We start from the raw sequence: 21,044 nt of genomic DNA, 5'->3' as shown, positions 1-21,044 counted from the left end.
CTCTTAAAGAAATTAAACATTTAATTTTCTTTTCTGACATTTTAACCCTTTTAAAAATTAAAAGAATTTTAGACTAAGCATGATTTTGGAACCCGATATAGGTTCCTATCTACTGGGTTAATTAAAAATTTGGGGGGTATATACCTTCTAGTGATTTTTCTAAGTTGTCCCTAGTGTTTTCTAATGTACAAATTTAGCCTACTATAATTTCTAATTTTTTATTTTGAAAATTACTTAGTTTCAAATATGCATGTTCATTTTCCAAATTTTTTATTTATATTTTCAATTTATCATTTTCTAATTTTAAATTATCAAAGAAATCTACGGGACATATTTATGCTAAGTCTAATTTTAAATTAGCATTTTCTTTTTCTAATTTTACTAAATCTTTGAAAAGTATCTTAATAAAATTAAAAGACTACTTGGGAGATAATGCATGTACCTTACTTACATCATGTTCTGATGCTCTCTCTTCATCGCAACTTTTTTACGATGATCCTCCCCCTTCATCAATGCTTTTTTCTGAGCTACTTTCATATTCTTTTTGGTGGTCCGCCAGTAGGGCTAGTCCGGAGAAGGCCTTGATCTCGGACTCAGAGGATGATGATTTATCCCATGTGACCTTCAAGTTCTTGTGCTTTGGTATGTTGCCCTTGTCTTTCTCCTTCTTCTTTAGTTTAGGGCACTCATCTTTGATGTGTCATTCCCCTTGGCAATTGTAGTATCAGTAGTATCAGACCTTTCTTTTACTACGAAAGTGCTTCTTTGCCTGTGACTTATTAAATTTATTAGATTTAATGTATTTACTAAATTTTCTTACCATTAGAACTGCTTCATCTTCATCAATTGACTCTTCAGAGTTTGGATCGCCTGTTCTTGCCGTTAGGTCAATGTTCTTACTTTGTCATTTTCCTTTTCTTGCACATCGAGATTCATGCAATTCGAAAGTGGAGAAAAGATTTTCTAAAGTACTCACATCGAGATCTTTGGAGATATAGTAAGAGTCTACTATAGATGCCCATTTTGGTGTTCTCGGGAATGCATTTAAAGCATACCTTAGAGTGTCCCGATTGGTTACCGTTTCTCCGAGGTTTGTTGATTAGCTCCTTGATTCTTTCATGTAGTTGAGCAACCGATTCACCTTCTTCCATTCAGAGATTGCTGATTTGGTTCTAGAGCAGATCCCGTCTTATGAGTTTGGCTTCAGACGTACCTTCGTGTAATTCTAGGAACTTCTCCCAAAGTTCCTTTGTTGATTCGTAGCCGCAAATTCTGTTGACTTCTCACGGAGGTAGCACGCTTAGTAGATGGAATTCGGCTCATCCATTTGCCACGAAATTTGCTTGCTTCTTTTTGGTCCATTGACACTCCTCTTTATCTTTCAGTGCTATAAATTCATATTTTAATATTAACAATAACTCAAAATCGATTTTAAAAAATACTTCCATGCGTTTTTTCCATGACGTAAATTCTCCCTCGAATTTTAGTGGGTAGATTGTCGGTTCGACCATCGTTTCGGTACTTCAGTCGGCAGTTAGTCCTTCTGAGGTGGTTGAGCTCTGATACCACCTGCTGGCGCAGCGGGGCCGACAAGAGGGGGTTGAGTTTATCTGTCAAAAAGTAAAACAACACATTTCTCGACCGTTCAACTTAGATTAGTAGCACACTTATAAAAAGAAATTTGATAAATAATTAAATAAGTCACAAAGGAATTACTTGGTTACAACCTAGGTGGTTGTTAATGTAGGGTCGTTGCGGCCGGCTAGAAGGGGGGGGGGGGTTGGATAGCCCTGTAAATACAAAAACAAAAACCAACCTTTCTCAAACTCTTAAACTAATACTTGCATAAATAGATAAATAGAAAATAACTCAGAAAAGTAAAAGGCACACCGAGATTTACTTGGTTACAACCGGGGAGGTTGTTAATCCAAGGAAAGTGTAGCACTAGTATCTCCTTCAGGCGGAGAAGCCTTTTACAGCAATGAAGCGCACAACAGAAGCTAAACTACAGAAAAAGCTCACAAGTGTAGAAAGGATTCTTGAGTTCTGAATTGTTGAAAAACTTCTGGATCTAGGCTATATTTATAGCCTTGGTTAGGGCGCCCTGAGGGTTCCGGTCACCCCAACCAAGGCTATATTTATAGGCTAAGATAGAGAATTTGCAAAAAAAATTCTAACTTAAATTTTGAATTTTTCAAAAAAAATTTACACACGAAATTTTTTCCTAAGTAAAAAGATATTTTTTGAAAAAAAATCTAACTTAAAAAAATTTAAGTAAGAAAATTTTCTAAAAGAAGTTCTAAGTAAAAAAATTTGAAAGAAAAATGTTTAAAAGACTTTTTAAAGCATTATTAAATTTCTACCTTAATGTTTTTATCAGAAAGTTAATTAAACATTTTTATTTCAATATTTTAGCTTCCAGGTCGTGGTGAGGCACTAGGCCTTCTTGGTTATTGGAACAACAACCACTTCCTTAGACAAAACCTTATAAAGAATTTCAATGTTTAATTTTCTCGCTGAAAAGCTCTAAGTCTAATCAATAGTTTAATTTAAACAGGACTTAGGAACCCAATATAGGTTCCAACCTACTGGATTGATTAAAAATTTCTTAAGGGACATATTTTCTAGAGATATTCCTAATTTGTCCTTGGTGATATCTATAATACCAATTCAAATTTTTAAATTTTCTAAAATTAGATGAGCATACATGGTTTTTCAAATTATCTACTTGAATTTTCAGATTTCAATTTCTCATTTTCTAATTTTGATTTGTCTAATTCTTCTAAGGGATAGGACTTAGCTAGAATTACTTTAAAATTTTTATTTTCATTTTCTAATTTGCAGCAATCTTTTGTTAAAAGTTTAACGAACTTAAATATTTTGTCGGGAGGAAGAGATCGTACCTGACTTACCTTGTCAATCTTGTTGTCCGTTTCTCCCCCTGAATTGTTGCTTTCTTCTGACGTAGCTCCCTTTTCATTGATGCTCTTGATGCTCATTTCAGAAGAGCTTGACTCGCAGTCGTCGTCTTGATGACTTGCCATTAGAGCAAGTCCGGAGAATGTCTCGACTTCCAACTCCGACGACGTATCGCCCCACGTCGCCTTTAGGCCTTTCACTTTTGAATAGGCTTCTTACCCTTCTCCTTGTCCTTGTTCTTTAGCTTGGGGCAGTTGTCCTTGACGTGCCCTTCTTTGTCGCAGTGGTAGCAACGGATCGTCCTTTTCTTTTTCCCCTATGGATGGTTAGTAGATCTAGATTTACAAAGTTTCTTGAATCTTCTTACCATCATTACCATTTCCTCATCGCCGAGAGAAGATTCTGACTCAGGTTTGTCTCTTGAAGCTTTGAGGGCGACATTGTTCTTGGGCTCCTTCATTCCTGCGCATCTTGACTCATGCACTTCAAATGTTGAAAAGAATTCTTCTAATGAAATTTTTTCTAAATCTTTCGAAATGTAAAAGACATCTACTAGTGATGCCCATTTTGAATTTCTAGGAAAAGAATTCAGTGCGTACCTGAACGAATCTCGGTTACGTACATTTTCTCCGAGATTCGAAAGTCTTCCCCAAGTCGCAGTAATGATTCGAAAGAATTCGAAAGTCTTCCCCAAGTTGCTGAAAAGACATCTACTAGTAATGATTTCTTTAATTCTCGAGTGCAGATGCGTCATTGTCTCGTCTTCCCCAAGTCGCAGGCTGGTGAGCTGATTGCGAAGCAGATCTCGTCTAGCGAGCTTGGCTTCAGAAGTTCCTTCGTGCAGCTCAAGGAACTTCTCCCAAAGTTCCTTCGTGGAGTTGTAGTTGTCGATTTGATTGACTTCTTGTGGCGGAAGAACGCTTAACAGATGGTATTATGCTTTGTCATTTGCCACGTATTCAGCCTGCTCCTTTTTTGTCCATTGATATTTTTCCTTGCCCTCTGGAGCTACAAAGCCAAATTCCATTGTTAAAATTAATTCAAAATCTGTTGTGAAAAATACCTGCATCAGTTTTTTCCAAGTAGCGAAATCCCCTTCGTATTTCGGCGGGTGGATGCTTGGTCCGACCATTATCTTTGCTTTGATTGGCGGTTAGTACTCCTAAAGTGCCTCGGCTCTGATACCACTTGTAGTACCGTTGAGGCCGGCTAGAAGGGGGGTTGGATAGCCCTGTAAATACAAAAACAAAAACCAACCCTTCTCGAACTCTTAAGCTAACACTTGCATAAATAGATAAACAGAAAATAACTCAGAAAAGTAAAAGGCACACCGAGATTTACTTGGTTACAATCGGAGAGGTTGTTAATCCAAGGAAAGCGTAGCACTAGTATCTCCTTCAGGCGGAGAAGCCTTTTACAGCAATGAAGCGCACAACAGAAGCTAAACTACAGAAAAAGCTCACAAGTGTAGAAAGAATGCTTGAGTTCTGATTTGTTGAAAAACTTCTGGACCACGACTATATTTATAGCCTTGGTCGGGGTGCCCTGAGGGTTCGGGGCGCCCTGGGGGGGGATAAAACTTTATCCCCCAACGTTCAGATCGCACCAACCGTAATTTGGTCAACTTGTCAGGTTCGGGCGCCCCGGACCCCGAAGTCAACTCTGGTTGACTTTTTCAGTCCGAGTCCTCTGCTCCGGCTCTGTTCACCTCGGTCTGGGTCTTCTACTCTGGATCCGCTCACTTGGGTGATCTCTGCCATCCGGAAAAGGGCTCACCCGAACCCAGCTTCCGGTCTTCTCGAGGAGGCTTCCGCTCCGGCTTCTCGTCCCTCGGAATCGCCGCATGGTTCCTTCTCGTCCGCCAGCATGCTCATCTGCAGTCTTCATCCCTCAGTCGCACCCCGTGCCAACCTTCTCGGTAGCTACGTCTCTTGCTCCTCGAGCAGTCTTCTGCTCCAACTTCTCATCCCTCGGAACCACCGCACGCTTCCTTCTCGTCCGCCGGTGTACTCTTCCACAGCGCCTCGTCCCTCTGACGCACCGCATGCCTTCATTCTCGCTAGCTGCGTCTTCCGCTCGACTACCTGTGCTCCTAAGCTCCTACACACTTAGACACAAGATTAGAAAAATACAGGACCTAACTTAACTTATTGATCACACCAAAACAACCTTAGGGTTCCAACAGTTAATCCAAGATAAAAAAGCCTATTACACTCGTTAAAAGTTCAAAAATGTGCTATGAAATAAATACTATAGTTGATTTCTATTTCCTACCTCCAGGGGTCTTTTTTGATGTGTTGGTAGATACCACTCATTACTTATGTTTCTAAATGGGTTTAGGAGCATTGTCAACGTTACAAGAACCTATAGGGTCACACACAAAGGGCAATTAGATGGAGATTAGGTTCATATGATGAACCAAGAGGATTAGGTTCATATGATGAACTAAATTGGATTAAGTGTAATCCAAATTAGATTAATTGAGTAAGACTCGATTAAGTTAGACTTGAGTTAGACTCAAGTGAGACTTAATGATGATATTCATTGAATTTTGAATTCAATGATAAATGGTGACATTCATTGAATTATGAATTCAATTTGAATATTAGATTCAAATTTCGATTCAAAGTATAAAAAGAAGAGGAGTTTCAAAATGACCATTTAATGAAGAATGAATATTCATTAAATACTCATTAAGACTCATTAATGAGGCTCATTAATGGAGTTAATGAGCATTAAGTATTTTCATTAGATGAAAATACTTAAGTCATTTTACTCTTATTTTTCATCATGAATGAATCATCATTATTCTTCCTCTCTTCTAATTCTTTCCCTTTCCTCCATTGCCGAGCCACCCAAGAGTGCTAGCACACTCTAAGTGGTTTTTCTTCACCTATTGTTCGTGTGGATACGTATAGAGGAGTGTACGCTTGACACTCTCGATATCCGGCAACCTTTTGGACAAGCGGGATAAGCGAAGGGCTTCGCAACAAGGGTAACGCTTCTTATTCATGTAGATCTAAGGTAGATCTAGGTTAGAAACATGTACATGATTTATTTTATATATCTTCGCACGGATCCGTGGCAAGACTTCGAGGTTTCCGCAATGCAAAAAGTGGTTTTTGTGGCTCGAAAGTCCCAACAGTGGCATCAGAGTCACGTGCGAAGCATGTACAAGTTTGTATTTTATTTTTATGAAAATATTTCAGATCTGTAAGTTTCTGTAAGTTTGCTATTTTTATAGATTTTTTGAATATTTTTCTCGTAGAAGCGAAGCAACAAATGCTTGGACACTTGTAGGCTTCGACTATCGAGAAAAACCTTCCGAAACTGTAAGGTCTCGCCCAAATCATTTTGGACAGCGGCTTAAGGTGTTGTTAGATCAAGATGGGACACTCGTGATATTCATTTCGTGAGAAGGGGTGCTGCCCCTAACCCCGCAAGGGGCATTGTCCCACGATCGCGTCCGAAAACCGCTAAACGGGACCGTCGGGAAGTTGTGACTCATAAAATCGATAAAATTAGTAGTAAAATTATATAAATTTATATAAAATACATAATTTAGAATTATGTGTGTTTTTCTGATGGTCATGGCCCAAAAACTCCAATATAATTGGTTAAAATATGTTGTAATTCATAATATGACCTGCACACTATTTTTGTGTTGTGCGTGTTGTATTGTTATGCGACCTGCGCGTCGTACCTTCTCTTTTATATTCTTGTTGTAAATAGATTTTAGACTCGAATGTAACTCGAGTTTCACATTTGTAATGTACAAAATGAAGCGGTGGAAGGTCCACTCAAGAAGGAGTTACGAGGAGGGTGATTTCAACACATGGTGGTCAAAGGGAGGCACTTGAAGAAGTCGTTGACCCTAGGTTGACCATCTGATCTTTTCATTGACTTGAAAAGATCGTAGTAGGGCCATGACCTCATCACAAAATAATTAGTTATCTATCATTGCTTGTGTATGTGGTGCATGATGATGTAGGATAATTAGTGCCTTGATGCGTATAAGATACGAATCCACAATTAGATTAGATCTTAATCAAGTCAACTCGATATGCCTACCAAGTTTTGATACCCATCACTACCTCGATCATATATTGTTGTTGAATCTGCCAAAGCAGAGCAATGCATATTATCTTGGTAGGGTGCGGAGGGACAACCTTGGTCCCGCCTATCAAAGCTTGGGTGAGTACAAACTCAATTAGATTGAGCATAACTACTTAACTCAATTGGATCGAGTAAAACTATAGGCATTTTCCAACGGTTGGACGATAGGATAAAAATCACATTTATACTAAATCTTGGGCGATTTAGCCAAAGCTAACTCAAGTTTTAATATAAATGAGATTTTTGATCCTATAAACAAGAGTTGCATAGAGATATAATTGATAATTCGTTATCTACCGATCATACTAAGTCTTGGGCGATTTAGCCAAAGCTAATTCAAGGCGTAGTATGATGTGGATCTTGTCCAGCAAGAATTATAGCTAATTGGTATGAATCCAGTAGTGTGGTTTGACCACATCCATGACTTGATTCTACAAAGCCCTATAATTCAGTGGGAGCATCATTTAGTTAAAGGCCTAATTAAATGATTAAAGGAATATGATATTTACTTTCTGCATTATTTCTGTTGTACATTGCCATGTCGACAAACATGAACACCTTCTCCCTGTGTTCTGTCCTTGACAAGGACAAGCTCAATGGAGCTAATTTCCTTGACTGGTACAGGAATCTGAGAATCGTTCTCACACAAGAAAGGAAACTGTACGTCCTGGAGCAGTCCATTCTGGAGGCACCTCCTGTCACTGCCACGCGAGCTGACCGAGATGCTTATAAGAAGCATCAAGATGACGCATTAGATGTGTCATGCCTCATGCTCGCAGCCATAAACTCTGAGTTTCAGAAGCAACACGAGTCGATGACTGCTTATGACATGGTTGAACATCTTCGTCAATTATATCAAGGACAAGCAGGGCACTGGAAGAGGAACTGCAAAGGATACCTGGAAGATCTTAAGAAGAAGGGAAATAAGATTTCTACTTCAGGTATACATGTTATAGAAGTCAATCTCTCTATTTCTTCATTGTGGGTATTAGATACCAGATGTGCTTCTCACATTTGTACTAATGTACAAGCATTGAGAAATAGCAGGGCATTGACGAAGGGCGAGATAGACCTACGAGTAGGCAATGGAGCACGGATTGTTGCTGTTGCTGTAGGAACTTACTTTCTATCTCTGCGCTATGGGCTTGTACTAGAATTAGATGAATGTTGTTATGTGCCTGCTCTTACAAAGAACATCATTTCAGTCTCTTATTTGGACAAGAAAGGATTTTCTTTTGTAATAAAGAACAAATATTGTTCTATTTATTTAAAAGATATGTTCTACTGTAGTGCACCTCAGATGAACGACCTCTACATTCTAGACTTAGAGAACCCCATCTATAACATAAGTACCAAAAGGTTCAAGTCAAATGAAATGAACCAAACCTATTTCTGACATTGTCGCTTAGGTCATATAAATGAGAATCGCTTATCTCAGCTCCATAAAGATAGTTTACTGGACTCATTTGATTTCGAATCATATGAGACATGCGAGTCATGCCTACTGGGCAAGATGACCAAGACTCCCTTTAGTGGATACAGCGAAAGAGCGACTGACTTGTTAGGACTTATACATAGTGATGTATGTGACCCTTTCAATGTCGCTACTAGAGGTGATTATATGTACTTCATCATATTTACTGATGATTTCAGTAGATATGGTTATGTGTATCTGATGACACATAAATCACAATCCTTTGAAAAGTTCAAAGAATTCAAGAATGAAGTACAAAACCAGCTAGGCAAGTGTATTAAAATATTTCGATCAAATCGAGGTGGTGAATACCTTAGCCATGAGTTTCGTGACTATCTAGCTGAGTGTGGGATCCTATCCCAACTCACTCCTCCTGGAACACCACAGTGGAATGGTGTGTCCGAAAGGAGGAATCGTACCCTATTAGATATGGTACGATCTATGATGAGCGACACAGATCTTCCTATATCCTTTTGGGGATATGCTCTAGATACAGCAACCTTCACACTTAACCGCATTCCATCCAAGGTTGTGATAAAGACACCATATAGGATATGGACTGGGAGAGATACCCAGGTGTCTTTTATGAAGATTTGGGATTGTGAGGCTTACGTTCGACGTCAAGTCTTGGACAAATTGGGACCCAAATCCGATAAGTGTTATTTTATAGGATATCCCAAGGAAACGAAGGGATATTACTTCTACATTCCCAGTCAACACAAAGTGTTTGTGGCTAAGACTGGGGTATTTCTAGAAAGGGACATTATTTCTAGAAAAAATAGTGGGAGTACGTTTGATCTTGAAGAAGTTCAAGATATGGATCATAGCACTGAAGCCTTGATGGAAGTTGAACTGGAACCACAAATTGTTGTGGATGATGAGATTGTTCCACAAGGATTTGAGGAACAACAACCAGTTCAAGAAGACCCACCTCTTCCCAGGTCTGATAGGGTACATCGTCAACCTGAGAGATACTCATTTCTCTTGTTTGACCATGATGACGTTATGCTCGTTGAGAATGAGTCTACCTCCTATCAGGAATCTGTGATGAGACCAGATTCTGAGTCATAGCTAGAGGTCATGAGATCCGAGATGGAATCTATGTACACCAACCAAGTATAGACTTTGGTTGATCCACTTGAAGGCGTCAAACTCATTGGGTGTAAGTGGGTCTTTAAGAGAAAGACTGACATGGATGGACTTATTACCTATAAGGGTCGTTTGGTAGCTAAAGGTTTCAAGCAAATTCATAGTATTGACCATGATGAAACCTTTTCTCCAGTAGCGATGTTCAAGTCCATTCGTATCATGCTTGCTATTGCAGCATACCACGATTATGAGATCTGACAGATGGATGTCAAAACCGCATTTCTGAATGGAAACTTGCTCGAGGATGTGTACATGACACAACCTGAGGGTTTTGTAGATCCACTGCATACTGACAAAGTATGTAAGCTGCATAAGTCCATTTATGGACTAAAGAAAGTTTCTCGGAGCTGGAATCTTCGATTCGATGATGTGATCAAACAGTTTGGTTTCATCAAGAATGAAGATGAACCCTGTGTCTACAAGAAGGTTGTTGGGAACACAGTTGTCTTCCTTGTATTGTATGTGGATGACATACTACTCATTGGAAATGACATCCCTTTGTTACAGTCTGTAAAGACTTGGCTTGGGAATTGTTTCTCCATGAAGGACTTAGGTGAAGCAGCCTGTATTCTAGGCATAAAGATCTATAGAGATAGATTTAAGAGATTGTTTGGCCTAAGTCAAAGTACATATATTGACAATGTATTATTACAGTTTGCCATACAGAATTTCAAGAAAGGATTTCTGCCGATGTCACATGGTGTGAGTCTTTCGAAGACTCAAAGTCCCTTTTCTAGAGAGGAGAGAGACCGCATGGATAAGATCACTTATGCTTTAGCCATAGGATCTATCATGTACACCATGCTATGTACTCGTCCTGATGTTTCGTATGCTTTGAGCATGACGAGCAGATACCAGCCAGATCCAGGTGAGCGTCACTGGATAGCAGTCAAGAATATTCTTAAGTACTTAAGAAGGACTAAAGAATATTTCTTGATATTTGGAGGCGATGACGAGCTAGCTGTAAAGGGTTACAGTGATGCTAGCTTCCAAACCGACCAGAATGATTATAGATCGCAGTCTGGGTTCGTGTTTTGCTTGAATGGTGGTGCTGTGAGCTGGAAAAGTTCGAAGTAGGACACAGTTGCTGATTCTACAGCAGAGGCCGAGTATATTGCTGCATCAGAAGCAGCAAATGAGGCAGTTTGGATCCGCAAGTTCATTACTAAGCTTGGGGTGGTTCCTAGCATAGCCGATCCTATAGAGCTCTATTGTGACAACAATGGAGCAATTGCACAGGCTAAGGAACCTCGCTCACACCAGCGGACCAAATACATACTACGCAGAGCCGGTCCTGGTTGTTTAAAGGCCCTGGGCAAAACTATTAGTTATGCCCCAATTTTTTTTTTCCACCAAAACTTAAACAATGTATTCAGTAGAGTGGTTAAGAATTAAAATCTTTCTAAATACTAGTCCCTATAAAGTAGTACTAAGGAGTTTAGAATACCAAAACACAAGAAAAAGATATCTGAACAGTCGAATTATTTGCTTCTGATAGATTCTACAAGGAGGTTCAAGTTCAGTCCAAATATTCTACAAAAAATCATAAGAATTTGTAAGGCGTGGAAACATATTTGGGTGAAACTACATAAAAACTTTATAATTTATTGAGGAAAATAGAGATATGTAGGGGGCATGTTAGAAAGAAGTGACTGCTAGATATATAGCAGCAATATTTCCAATAGAGATGATGGGAGATAATTTAAGGAAGTATACCATAACTAGAGAAAGGAAAAATAAACTTACCTGTGGTGATGCACCAAAAGGAATATGCTGACCTCCAACAGTGAAGCATAATTCCTCTCCAAACTACATACAAGGAATAAAAAAGGAAGTTCATTTATGGAGAATTTATAAAAATAGATCAATATTTAGAATTTCTATATCTTTTCAATCCACATATTCAACGAAGAAATGAATGCCACGGGTGGTGGTGGAATGCTTTAGAATCACACAAATAAAGCTAAAACAAGAAACTTAAGTAACATGTTATTGATGTTCTGGAAGCATCATTTAGAAGCAATATCATATAGGAGAGGGTCCAACTAAGACCGCATACTAACCTTAACGTACACTTCTTCCATGTATAGATTGTCAACAGGCAATGAAGGGAACGATCATCAGCGACAGCAGTTGTGAAAACCTAAACATAGGAGAAGCATTAATATCATCTATACAAAAGTTTACAAATTCTAACCCAACATAATCACCATGAAAGCAAACGTAATTTAAGGTACTGCTTGAGAATGTGGAAAAAATTATAGAAAAACAATAAGATAATTCAAGCATACCATGAAAACACTTTTCCACCCAGACTTCACATGATTAACACAACTCAAAACCATCTGAGAAACACATCGAACAATAAGCTCACAAATTTCAGAAGAATTACTTTTCTGCATGATGACCACAAAAGGTTTCAAGAATTCATTCTAGAAGTTATAATTAGCAAGTTCTTCTCGCTCCAAAAATATCATAGCTAATTGCCTTAGTGAATCCATTACAAGGATTGCGACCGAAAGATTTTCTGACAACCCAACTGAAACAAAAAATTCAGAAAGAACATTCCAGATACAGGACCAAACCAATCGTATATGATTCATATTGTAATGCCTGCATGGACAAAAGGTGAGGTCGGATTAAGTAGTTTCACTTGTTAAGCAAACAACTTAATAACAGAAAAGTAGCAAGTGTAGCAGGATCACAAAAAGAAAAAAAAACAAAAAAAAAACATAGAGGCAACTCATTTAAAGTGTCTTCGTGATGCACTTTTAAAGGCAAAATCATCAATAATATCATCATATTCAATATTTTCCAAAATATTTTTTTCAATACATAAAATTGCTAATCCATTTAGCCTATCTTGAGTCATTGTGGTCCGTAAATAAGATTTTATTAATTTTAATTTTGAAAAACTTCTTTCGGCAGATGCCACTGTCACGGGTATTGTCAATAATATCCTATAAGCAATCATCACATTTGGAAACATATCCATTGTTTTTAAAAACTCTAATATTTGAATGGAAGACCATTTTTTATTTGTTTCATAAGATTCACTTGGTAACATTACTTGCAAAACTTGTAATTCTGAAAACATATATTTTGCATCAATATCAGAAGCGTCGCCATTTTTCAAAGTATTTTCAAGATTCACACAAGAACTCATTAATTCATCATCATCCATTGAAACTAATTTTACAACATCATACAAGAACCCAAATATAGATTCAAAATATTGCAACTATTCAAACCTACTTTTCAATTGCCCAAGAGCAATATCGACTACTAAGATAAAATAATCTATTCGAAAAGACTCTTCCGGTGATTGATTTTCCCTTTCAGTATTAGCAATCTCATCAAAATGTCTCTTTCTACTAATTTTACGTTTTGTAGGAAATACAAGCTCAATTTCCATATCAAATGCTATTTTTTTTTGCATCAACCATAGCTAAAGCAAAACCATTTTCTCTATATTTTTCAAAAAAAGAAACAAGACCAGCCAATTGTTTTATAGCAACATCATGACGCATATCCTCTGACTGTAATTTTTTACTAACTAAGTTAATTTTATGCAAAATATCATGCCAAATAACAAGGCTTAATATAAATTCAAAACTTGAAAGTTCACCAGATGCTAGCGTTTCAGCATCTCTACTTAATTTGCTATCTTCACTTATTTCTGCTAATTTGAACAAAGCTTCTCTAATTTGGGAAGCTTGAGATAGTATTGCTTTGACTGTTTCAATATGGCTTTCCCATCTTGTAGTTGACAATGATTTTAAAGTTAATCCATCAATATATTCAAGCAAAACATTCCATCTTTTTGTTGAATTAGAGAACACGGTGTACATACATTGACATGCTCCAAAAAATGATTTTGCTTTAGCACAAGAATTTGCCATGTCACAAACAACTAAATTAAGAGAATGAGAACCACATGGCATGTAAAATGCTCTAGGATTAATGTCAAGCAATCTTCTTTGCACGCCTTGATTTTTTCCTTTCATATTAGATCCATTATCATAACCTTGCCCTCTCACATTATCAATATCAAGTTCTAAAGATTGTAAAACAAATTTCAATTCATTGAAAAGGCCTAAACCAGTTGTATCTTCTACATTTATAAATTCTAAGAAATACTCTTCTATTTTAATTGGAGTCTCTGAAACATCTACACATCTTAATATGAGTGTCATTTGTTCTTTGTGACTTGCATCTGGTGTACAATCAAGAATTACTGAAAAATATTTTGCCTCTTTTACTTTTTTAATTATTGCATTCTTGACTTTGGAGGCTAAAATAGATATTAATTCGTTTTGAATTTTATGACTAAGATAATGATAATGAATCTTTTTATCTTGAATGAGTCGAAAATGTTCTTGCATTATTGGATCAAAATCTGCAATCATTTCAAGTAGACCCAAAAAATTACCATTACTATCTTCATAAATTTTGTCATGTGTACCACGAAACGCCAAATTATGTATAGCAAGACATTTGACAACAACAACTATTCTTAGCATAATGTGTTTCCAATGTTTTGTGTCCTTTTTAATTTGTTCTTGTATTTCTTTATCAATTGTCAATGTTTTCTTTAATCTCATTTGTAGTTCAACAAAAGCTCTTAGATTAGTGAGGTGTTTAACACTATTTTCATGTTGTTTAAGTTTGTCACATAAATGTTTCCAGTCATTAACTCCTTCTCTTGCTAAATTACTTTTGGTGTGTATTACTTTAAACAACTTACAACAAATACAAAATACTCTGTCTAACTCCTTCGAGTACACTAACCATTTTCGATCACGAGTCTCACCATTTGGTAACATTTGAACATAATGAGAAAAGTGTCGAGATTCTTTATCTAAAGGAAACTTAAGAATATCTTCTCTTTTAGGACCTCTTTCCACAAGTAAATCCCTCATTTTTGTATCAAGAGTATCCCAAACTCGTGGATCAAATATGTTCAAATCATATTTAGGTGTCGAACATTGATATTTGTTTGTATGCTCATCATCACAAAATTTATCAATATCTTTAGTTTTGTCAATTTCAATTTCATCCAAATTATTAACATCTACATTATCTTCGTTCTCATTTTCTACAAATTTCTCATTCTCATCACTTTCATTTCTCATAAATTCTTTATTTTCATCATTCTTGTTTTTAACAAAATCTTCATTAACATTTGATTCATTAGTTAAAATATGAACTAAATTTTCTGTTGTGTTATATGATTCTTTACCAAAATATTTATTTAATGAACCTCTTAAGCTTTGGGCTATCTCTTCTTATTTTTTCTTTTTTTGTCTTTTTTGATATCCATAGAGTTGTTTCATGATAATAGATAATTATGAACAAAAAGCAATAAACAAAGAACAATAAAACCTGATATGGAGAATTTTCTTTTGATTCAAAATCCACTTATATAAGACCTTTTACAGATATCCTGCAAGTTTATAAAAAAAAACACAATTCAATTCTTTAGGAGTTAAGACCTTATTCGTATAATTAAAACAATAGTAAAATAAGGTTTCAAAAAAAGATAACACTAGAGTCAACTAAATTTTCATGGTTAGGTTGCTATATTATATTGTTTGCTATTTGATTTTAATCAATAATCACTTAATTATGAAAGAAGTATTCTAACTACTCAGTGAAGTTAACTAGGCTATTTATTAAAACAATATCTATCATTTCAGAAATTATAAATAAAATAAGATTTTTAAGCAATGCTAATTTCTTTATATTAAGCTTGAATAGTTAAATACAATAAAAAATATTAGAGAGCTATTGTGTGAAATTATGAAACATGCATCTACTTTAATATTAAATTGTCTTTATGTTCAAATGCCTAAACAATGATTATAACTCCTAATGATTGAGAGTACATACTCTCACCAAAAATTATCAATTTGTACCTAAGGATTATAACTCCTAATGAAACATTTCACCAAAAATCATCTTGTAATCGAGAGTATATACTTGATTCATTTAATACATATTATAACTGAGAGTTATAAGACTCTGATTGCAACATATGATTCAATTCGTTCCTATCAGCTTGCTAGGAAATAGGAATAACTCCTTATTTAAGCCATTTGCCCTAACATTCTATATCATTGTTCTCATTGTTATGTTTAATTGTTAAAATTGGCCCTATGGGAGTATAACTGCACAAGCTCTATCTTTAATTCAAAGTTGTACAGTTTGATCGAAACAGGATATCAAAATAGGATTTTTTTTTTTTTTTTTGATAGATTAGGTGAAATGGCTCGCACAAATTTGGAATTGACATGGTGCTTTGATATCCCACATTTATCTGCATAAAATGTTTTACATATAAAGTATAAACATGATAAAACTGGATCGCAGACTGTGAAGGGGAAAAAATCACCAAAAGAAAGGGAAGTGAGACATGACAAGAAGAATACCAAATAGATGGGTTTCGCAACAACTGCAGTCCACAGCAATAACTTATGGCTGTAAGTCCTTCTGTCCTTGGCGCTATTTGCTTGATTTGTGTGTTGGACGTGAGCTCACAGCCACCCCCAATTCACGGCGCTCTCCCGCAGTCGTCGCAGCGAGAGAGGGAAGGTGCGGCGAGGAGGGCTTCAGTGGGGATTGGGGAGGGGGAGAATCGCAATGCGCGGTGAGGAGAATCGCTGAATCGGCGCTTCGGCGAGGAGAATCGTTGGCGACTGGCGCTCGGCGAAAGCGGCGAGGGTTTTGACGAAGGATGAAGAAATTAGAAAAATGTTTATAAAAAATAAGAGAAAAAAACGTTAATAGATATATATATATATATCTATAACATTTATAAAAAATAAATTAAGAGAAAAAACATATATATATGTATAACGTTTATATATATATATATGATATATATATATAAAAATTGGGCCCCTAAGAGTGTTTGGGCCCTGGGCAGGTGCCCTGGTAGCCCTGGCCCAGGGCCGGCTCTGATACTACGGCGCTTCCATCCCATTCAAGAGATCATCTATAGAGGAGATGTGAAGATTTGCAGAGTACCCACAAAGGCTAACGTCGCTGATCCCTTGACCAAGGCTTTAACACAGAGAAAGCATGATGGTCACACTAGGTCATTGGGCCTTAGAGCCTACACTGATTGGCACTAGTGCTAGTGGGAGATTGTTAGTTAGAGCCCTAGAGCCAATCATATGATGATTGTTGTATGGACTCGATGTATCATATTCCTATATATTAATAAAGGCATTTCTTTATGGTTATTATACTTACTTGTATTGGTGCCAAATAACTAAGTATAATAGCGTCATTGAGTAGAAGGTTCTTATCTATATCAATCAATTGGTTGAATTGATAGTAAAATAATATAGAGAACACTACTCTTAATCATTCCTAGTCAAGTATTAACATTCAGGGATAATGTTAATGCGATGAGACTAGCATGTAGGTCAGCTCGATGACTTGATCTCACAAGTCATGGATATAGAGATATCAAGTTGACACATGGGTATGCATTGGAGAATATATACTGAATGACCCACCATGAGAAAGTATCATGGATCGTTATATGAGTGTCATATACTTTCTCATGTGACTATTAGTATGACTATCAGTCCTTGGACCTGAAGTCACCATAGTTCCCTACATAAGGAGTTGCATACTTTGGCTTCGTCAAACGTCACCCGTAACTGGGTGGACTATAAAGGCGATTACTGGGTATGTAACAAATTATGCGGAGGGATGTGAGTGATGTAGATGAGATCTATCCCTCTTATATGACGGGAGTGACATCATGATTCTTGATAGAGTGAGACCACTATGTGCATGACCATGCCCAAATGAGTCAATATGAGATATTGAGCTCATTTGATTAGAGTGAGTCTACTTGGGGTTCAAGACATAGATTGATTAGAGGATGACATGGTCTATGCCTCAATTGATCAATCTAGATGTCAAGGATAGAAGGACATTGCCACATATTGTGAGAGTCACAATTAGTAGTCACAATGGTGATGTTGGATCTCAACATTCTTGTAACTTGGGTAGTAATGATGTGTTGCTAGATACCGCTCATTACTTATGTTTCTAAATGGGTTTAGGAGCATTGTCAACGTTACAAGAACCTATAGGGTCACACACAAAGAGCAATTAGATGGAGATTAGGTTCATATGATGAACTAAGAGGATTAGGTTCATATGATGAACCAAATTGGATTAAGTGTAATCTAAATTAGATTAATTGAGTAAGACTCGATTAAGTTAGACTTGAGTTAGACTCAAGTGAGGCTAGACTTGAGTTAGACTCAAGTGAAACTTAATGATGATATTCATTGAATTTTGAATTCAATGATAAATGGTGACATTCATTGAATTATGAATTCAATTTGAATATTAGATTCAAATTTCGATTCAAATTATAAAGAGAAGAGGAGTTTCAAAATGACCATTTAATGAAGAATGAATATTCATTAAATACTCATTAAGACTCATTAATGAGGCTCATTAATAGAGTTAATGAGCATTAAGTATTTTCATTAGATGAAAATACTTAAGTCATTTTACTCTTATTTTTCATCATGAATGAATCATCATTATTCTTCCTCTCTTCTAGTTCTCTTCCTCTTCTCCATTACCGAGCCACCCAAGAGTGCTAGCACACTCTAAGTGGTTTTTCTCCACCTATTGTCCATGTGGATACGTATAAAGGAGTGTACGCTTGACACTCTCGAGATCCGGCAACCTTTTGGATGAGCGAGATAAGCGAAGGGCTTCGCAACAAGGGTAACGCTTCTTATTCATGTAGATCTAAGGTAGATCTAGGTTAGAAACATGTACATGATTTATTTTATATATCTTCACACGGATCCGTGGTAAGACTTCGAGATTTCCACAACGCAAAAAGTAGTTTTTATGGCTCAAAAGTCTCAACATTTTTATAGCTCCTGAAAAATCCTATCCGTGGGTGGAAGACACCTCCAACAGGCTGGAAGGCGCCTCTAGTGAGGTGCCAAAGGATAAAGCTTTATCCTTTGGCAATGGCTAAACTCAGCCTGGTCGAAGGTGTCTTCCATAGAGCTAGAAGGCGCCTTTCAGCCATGGAAGGCGACTTCCACAGTGAAGGTGCGGAGGCACACGGAGGCGCGTCGAGGCGCCTCGGAGGCAGCTTCAACTCTCTTTGAAGGCGCCTTCAGTAGTATTTCTAACCTTCTTTTTGCTCTTCTGCTGGTCCGATTGCCTGGGTGATTGCTATAGGACCGTTGCGGCAGGCTAGGAGGGGGTTGGATATTTTGCAAACACAAAAAGACAAACCCTCCTCAAACTCTTTAAACTAACACTCACATATATAAAGTAAGCTGATAAATTAAAAGCATAAAGAAAAAGCGAGGCACAAAAGGTTTACTTGGTTACAACCGATGTGGTTGTTAATCCAAGGAAGATTAAGCTCACTAAAAACTTCTTCAGGCGGAGAAGCCTCGTACAACAATGTAGTGTAGAAAACAGAAGCTAAACTAGAACTGAAGCGCACAAGTGTTTGGAATTACAATTTAGAGTTCATTGAAAAGCTTCTAGACCAAGGCTATATTTATAGCCTTGGTCGGGGCGCCTGGAAGGGTTCCGGGCGTCCTGGGGGGGATAAAACTTATCCCCCAATGTTCAGATTGAGATAAATCTCGATCTGGTCCATTTTACTGGTCCGGGCGCCCCGGACCCCGAAAGTCAATAGAGTTGACTTTTTCGTCCGGGACCTCTGCTCCGTTTTAGTCCCGCCTCGGTCCGGGTCTTCCGCTCCGGATCCGCTTACTTGGGTGATCTCTGCCATCCGGAATAGGGCTCACCCGAACCCAACTTCCGGTCTTCTCGAGCAGCCTTCCGCTCCGGCTTCTCGTCCCTCGGAATCGCTGCGTGTTTCCTTCTCGTCCACCAGCGTACTCATCCGCAGTCTTCATCCCTCGGTAGCACCCCGTGCTGACCTTCTCGCTAGCTGCGTCTCTTGCTTCCCGAGCAATCTTCCGCTCGGGCTTTCGTCCCTCAGAACCACCGCACGCTTCCTTCTCGTCCACCGGGGTACTCTTCCGCAGCACCTCGTCCCTCGGACGCACCACGTGCCGTCCTTCTCGCTAGCTGCGTCTTTCGCTCGAGTACCTGTGCTCCTAAGCTCCTGCACACTTAGACACAAGGTTAGAAATAATGCAGGACCTAACTTAACTTGTTGATCACACCAAAACAACCTTGGGGTTCCAACAATCTCCCCCTTTTTGGTGTGATCAACCCAAGTTAAGCTAGGGTCAAAAAATTAAATTATTGCAATAATGTGCAACAAGATAGAAAAAATTAAATTTTGAAAATTTTTAATTTTTAATTTTTAATTTGTACCTCCCCCTAGACTTATACTTTCCTTCTCCCCCTTTGATCACAAAAAAATGGGGTTCAAAGCAAGATCTAAAGGTTAATATAATGAAAATATATATCAATGATTTTCAAGGAAAATATTTCCAAGTCAAGGAAAATTTCTAAGTCAAGAAATAACTTTTGAAAAAAACTTCTAAGTATTCGTCATCAATAATTAAAAACTTTCTAGGCCAAAAAATTTATGCAAGAAAATTTAAGAGAATTGATAATATTAAAAGAAATTTTCTATGCATTTATTTATTTATATATTCTAATGTTTTTATCAGAAAATTTTAAATTTTCATTTTAATTTATCATAATTTCTTAACTTTGAAGCAAGAAACTTTGAGCATGTAGAAATTTGTGCAAATTGTAACATGTCATTTTCTATTGTATTTTGAATTCCTAATTCGCAAAGATATTTCGATAATATAAACTTGATAAAGTTTTTCGACAATACTTCTGATTTGCAAACTTCGTTCGACAAAATATTTTGTAATTTGCAAAAGTATTTTGACAACATAAATTTACAACAATCTGCGGATAATAGATTTACTACTCCGAAAACTCTTTCGATAATATCTCTAATTTGCAAACTTTGTTTGAAAAAATGTTTCGTAATTTGCAAGATTCTTTTGTCAAATCATTTTGCGATTCGAAAAACTCTTTCAACGAGATAATTTGTACTTCGGAAAAAATTTTAGATCCGGAAAAAGTTTTGGAAAAATTACTTTGTGATTTGCAAGAATCTTTCGTCAAAACACTTTGTAATTCAAAAAATTCTTTCGATGATTCAATTTTTGATTCGCAAAAATCTTCAGGTAATTTGATTAATTGAACCAGTTGTTCAGAGGTTCGAATCTATACCTTACTTACCTCGTCGGTCGTTGGTTCTCCCCTTGTTGAATTACTTTCTTCCGAAGATTCTCCCCCTTCATTGATCTCGGGATGTACTTCGGTTGTTGGGGTTGTCTCGGTAATTTCTTCCGTCTCGGATTCTGATGACGGCTCG

At 37.1% G+C, this 21,044-nt stretch overlaps 1 protein-coding gene across 1 annotated transcript; it reads right to left on the bottom strand.

The window, feature by feature from the left end:
- Positions 1 to 11,381: 11,381 nt before the first annotated feature.
- Positions 11,382 to 12,086, bottom strand: LOC121987631 (brefeldin A-inhibited guanine nucleotide-exchange protein 1-like). The gene is made up of 3 exons (XM_042541375.1): positions 11,950 to 12,086; positions 11,722 to 11,801; positions 11,382 to 11,467 (listed from the first exon to the last, which is right to left on the bottom strand). The coding sequence occupies exons 1-3, from the start codon at positions 12,058 to 12,060 to the stop codon at positions 11,401 to 11,403; spliced, it is 258 nt and encodes an 85-aa protein (XP_042397309.1). The 5' UTR covers positions 12,061 to 12,086; the 3' UTR covers positions 11,382 to 11,400.
- Between the last annotated feature and the right edge of the window lie 8,958 nt (positions 12,087 to 21,044).

The sequence above is a fragment of the Zingiber officinale genome, chromosome 5B (genome assembly GCF_018446385.1).
Source record: "Zingiber officinale cultivar Zhangliang chromosome 5B, Zo_v1.1, whole genome shotgun sequence".
Taxonomy (NCBI): domain Eukaryota; kingdom Viridiplantae; phylum Streptophyta; class Magnoliopsida; order Zingiberales; family Zingiberaceae; genus Zingiber; species Zingiber officinale.
This window is presented reverse-complemented; position numbering and strand designations above follow the sequence as displayed.

Bases quoted from the DNA above. Each gene is read 5' to 3' on its own strand.
- LOC121987631 (XM_042541375.1), bottom strand. From the start codon at position 12,060: ATGCAGAAAAGTAATTCTTCTGAAATTTGTGAGCTTATTGTTCGATGT. The intron at 11,802-11,949 runs GTATGCTTGAAT...TCCTATGTTTAG, and splicing joins GGTGGAAAAGTGTTTTCATG to GTTTTCACAACTGCTGTCGC. The intron at 11,468-11,721 runs GTTAGTATGCGG...CCTTGTATGTAG, and splicing joins TGGAAGAAGTGTACGTTAAG to TTTGGAGAGGAATTATGCTT.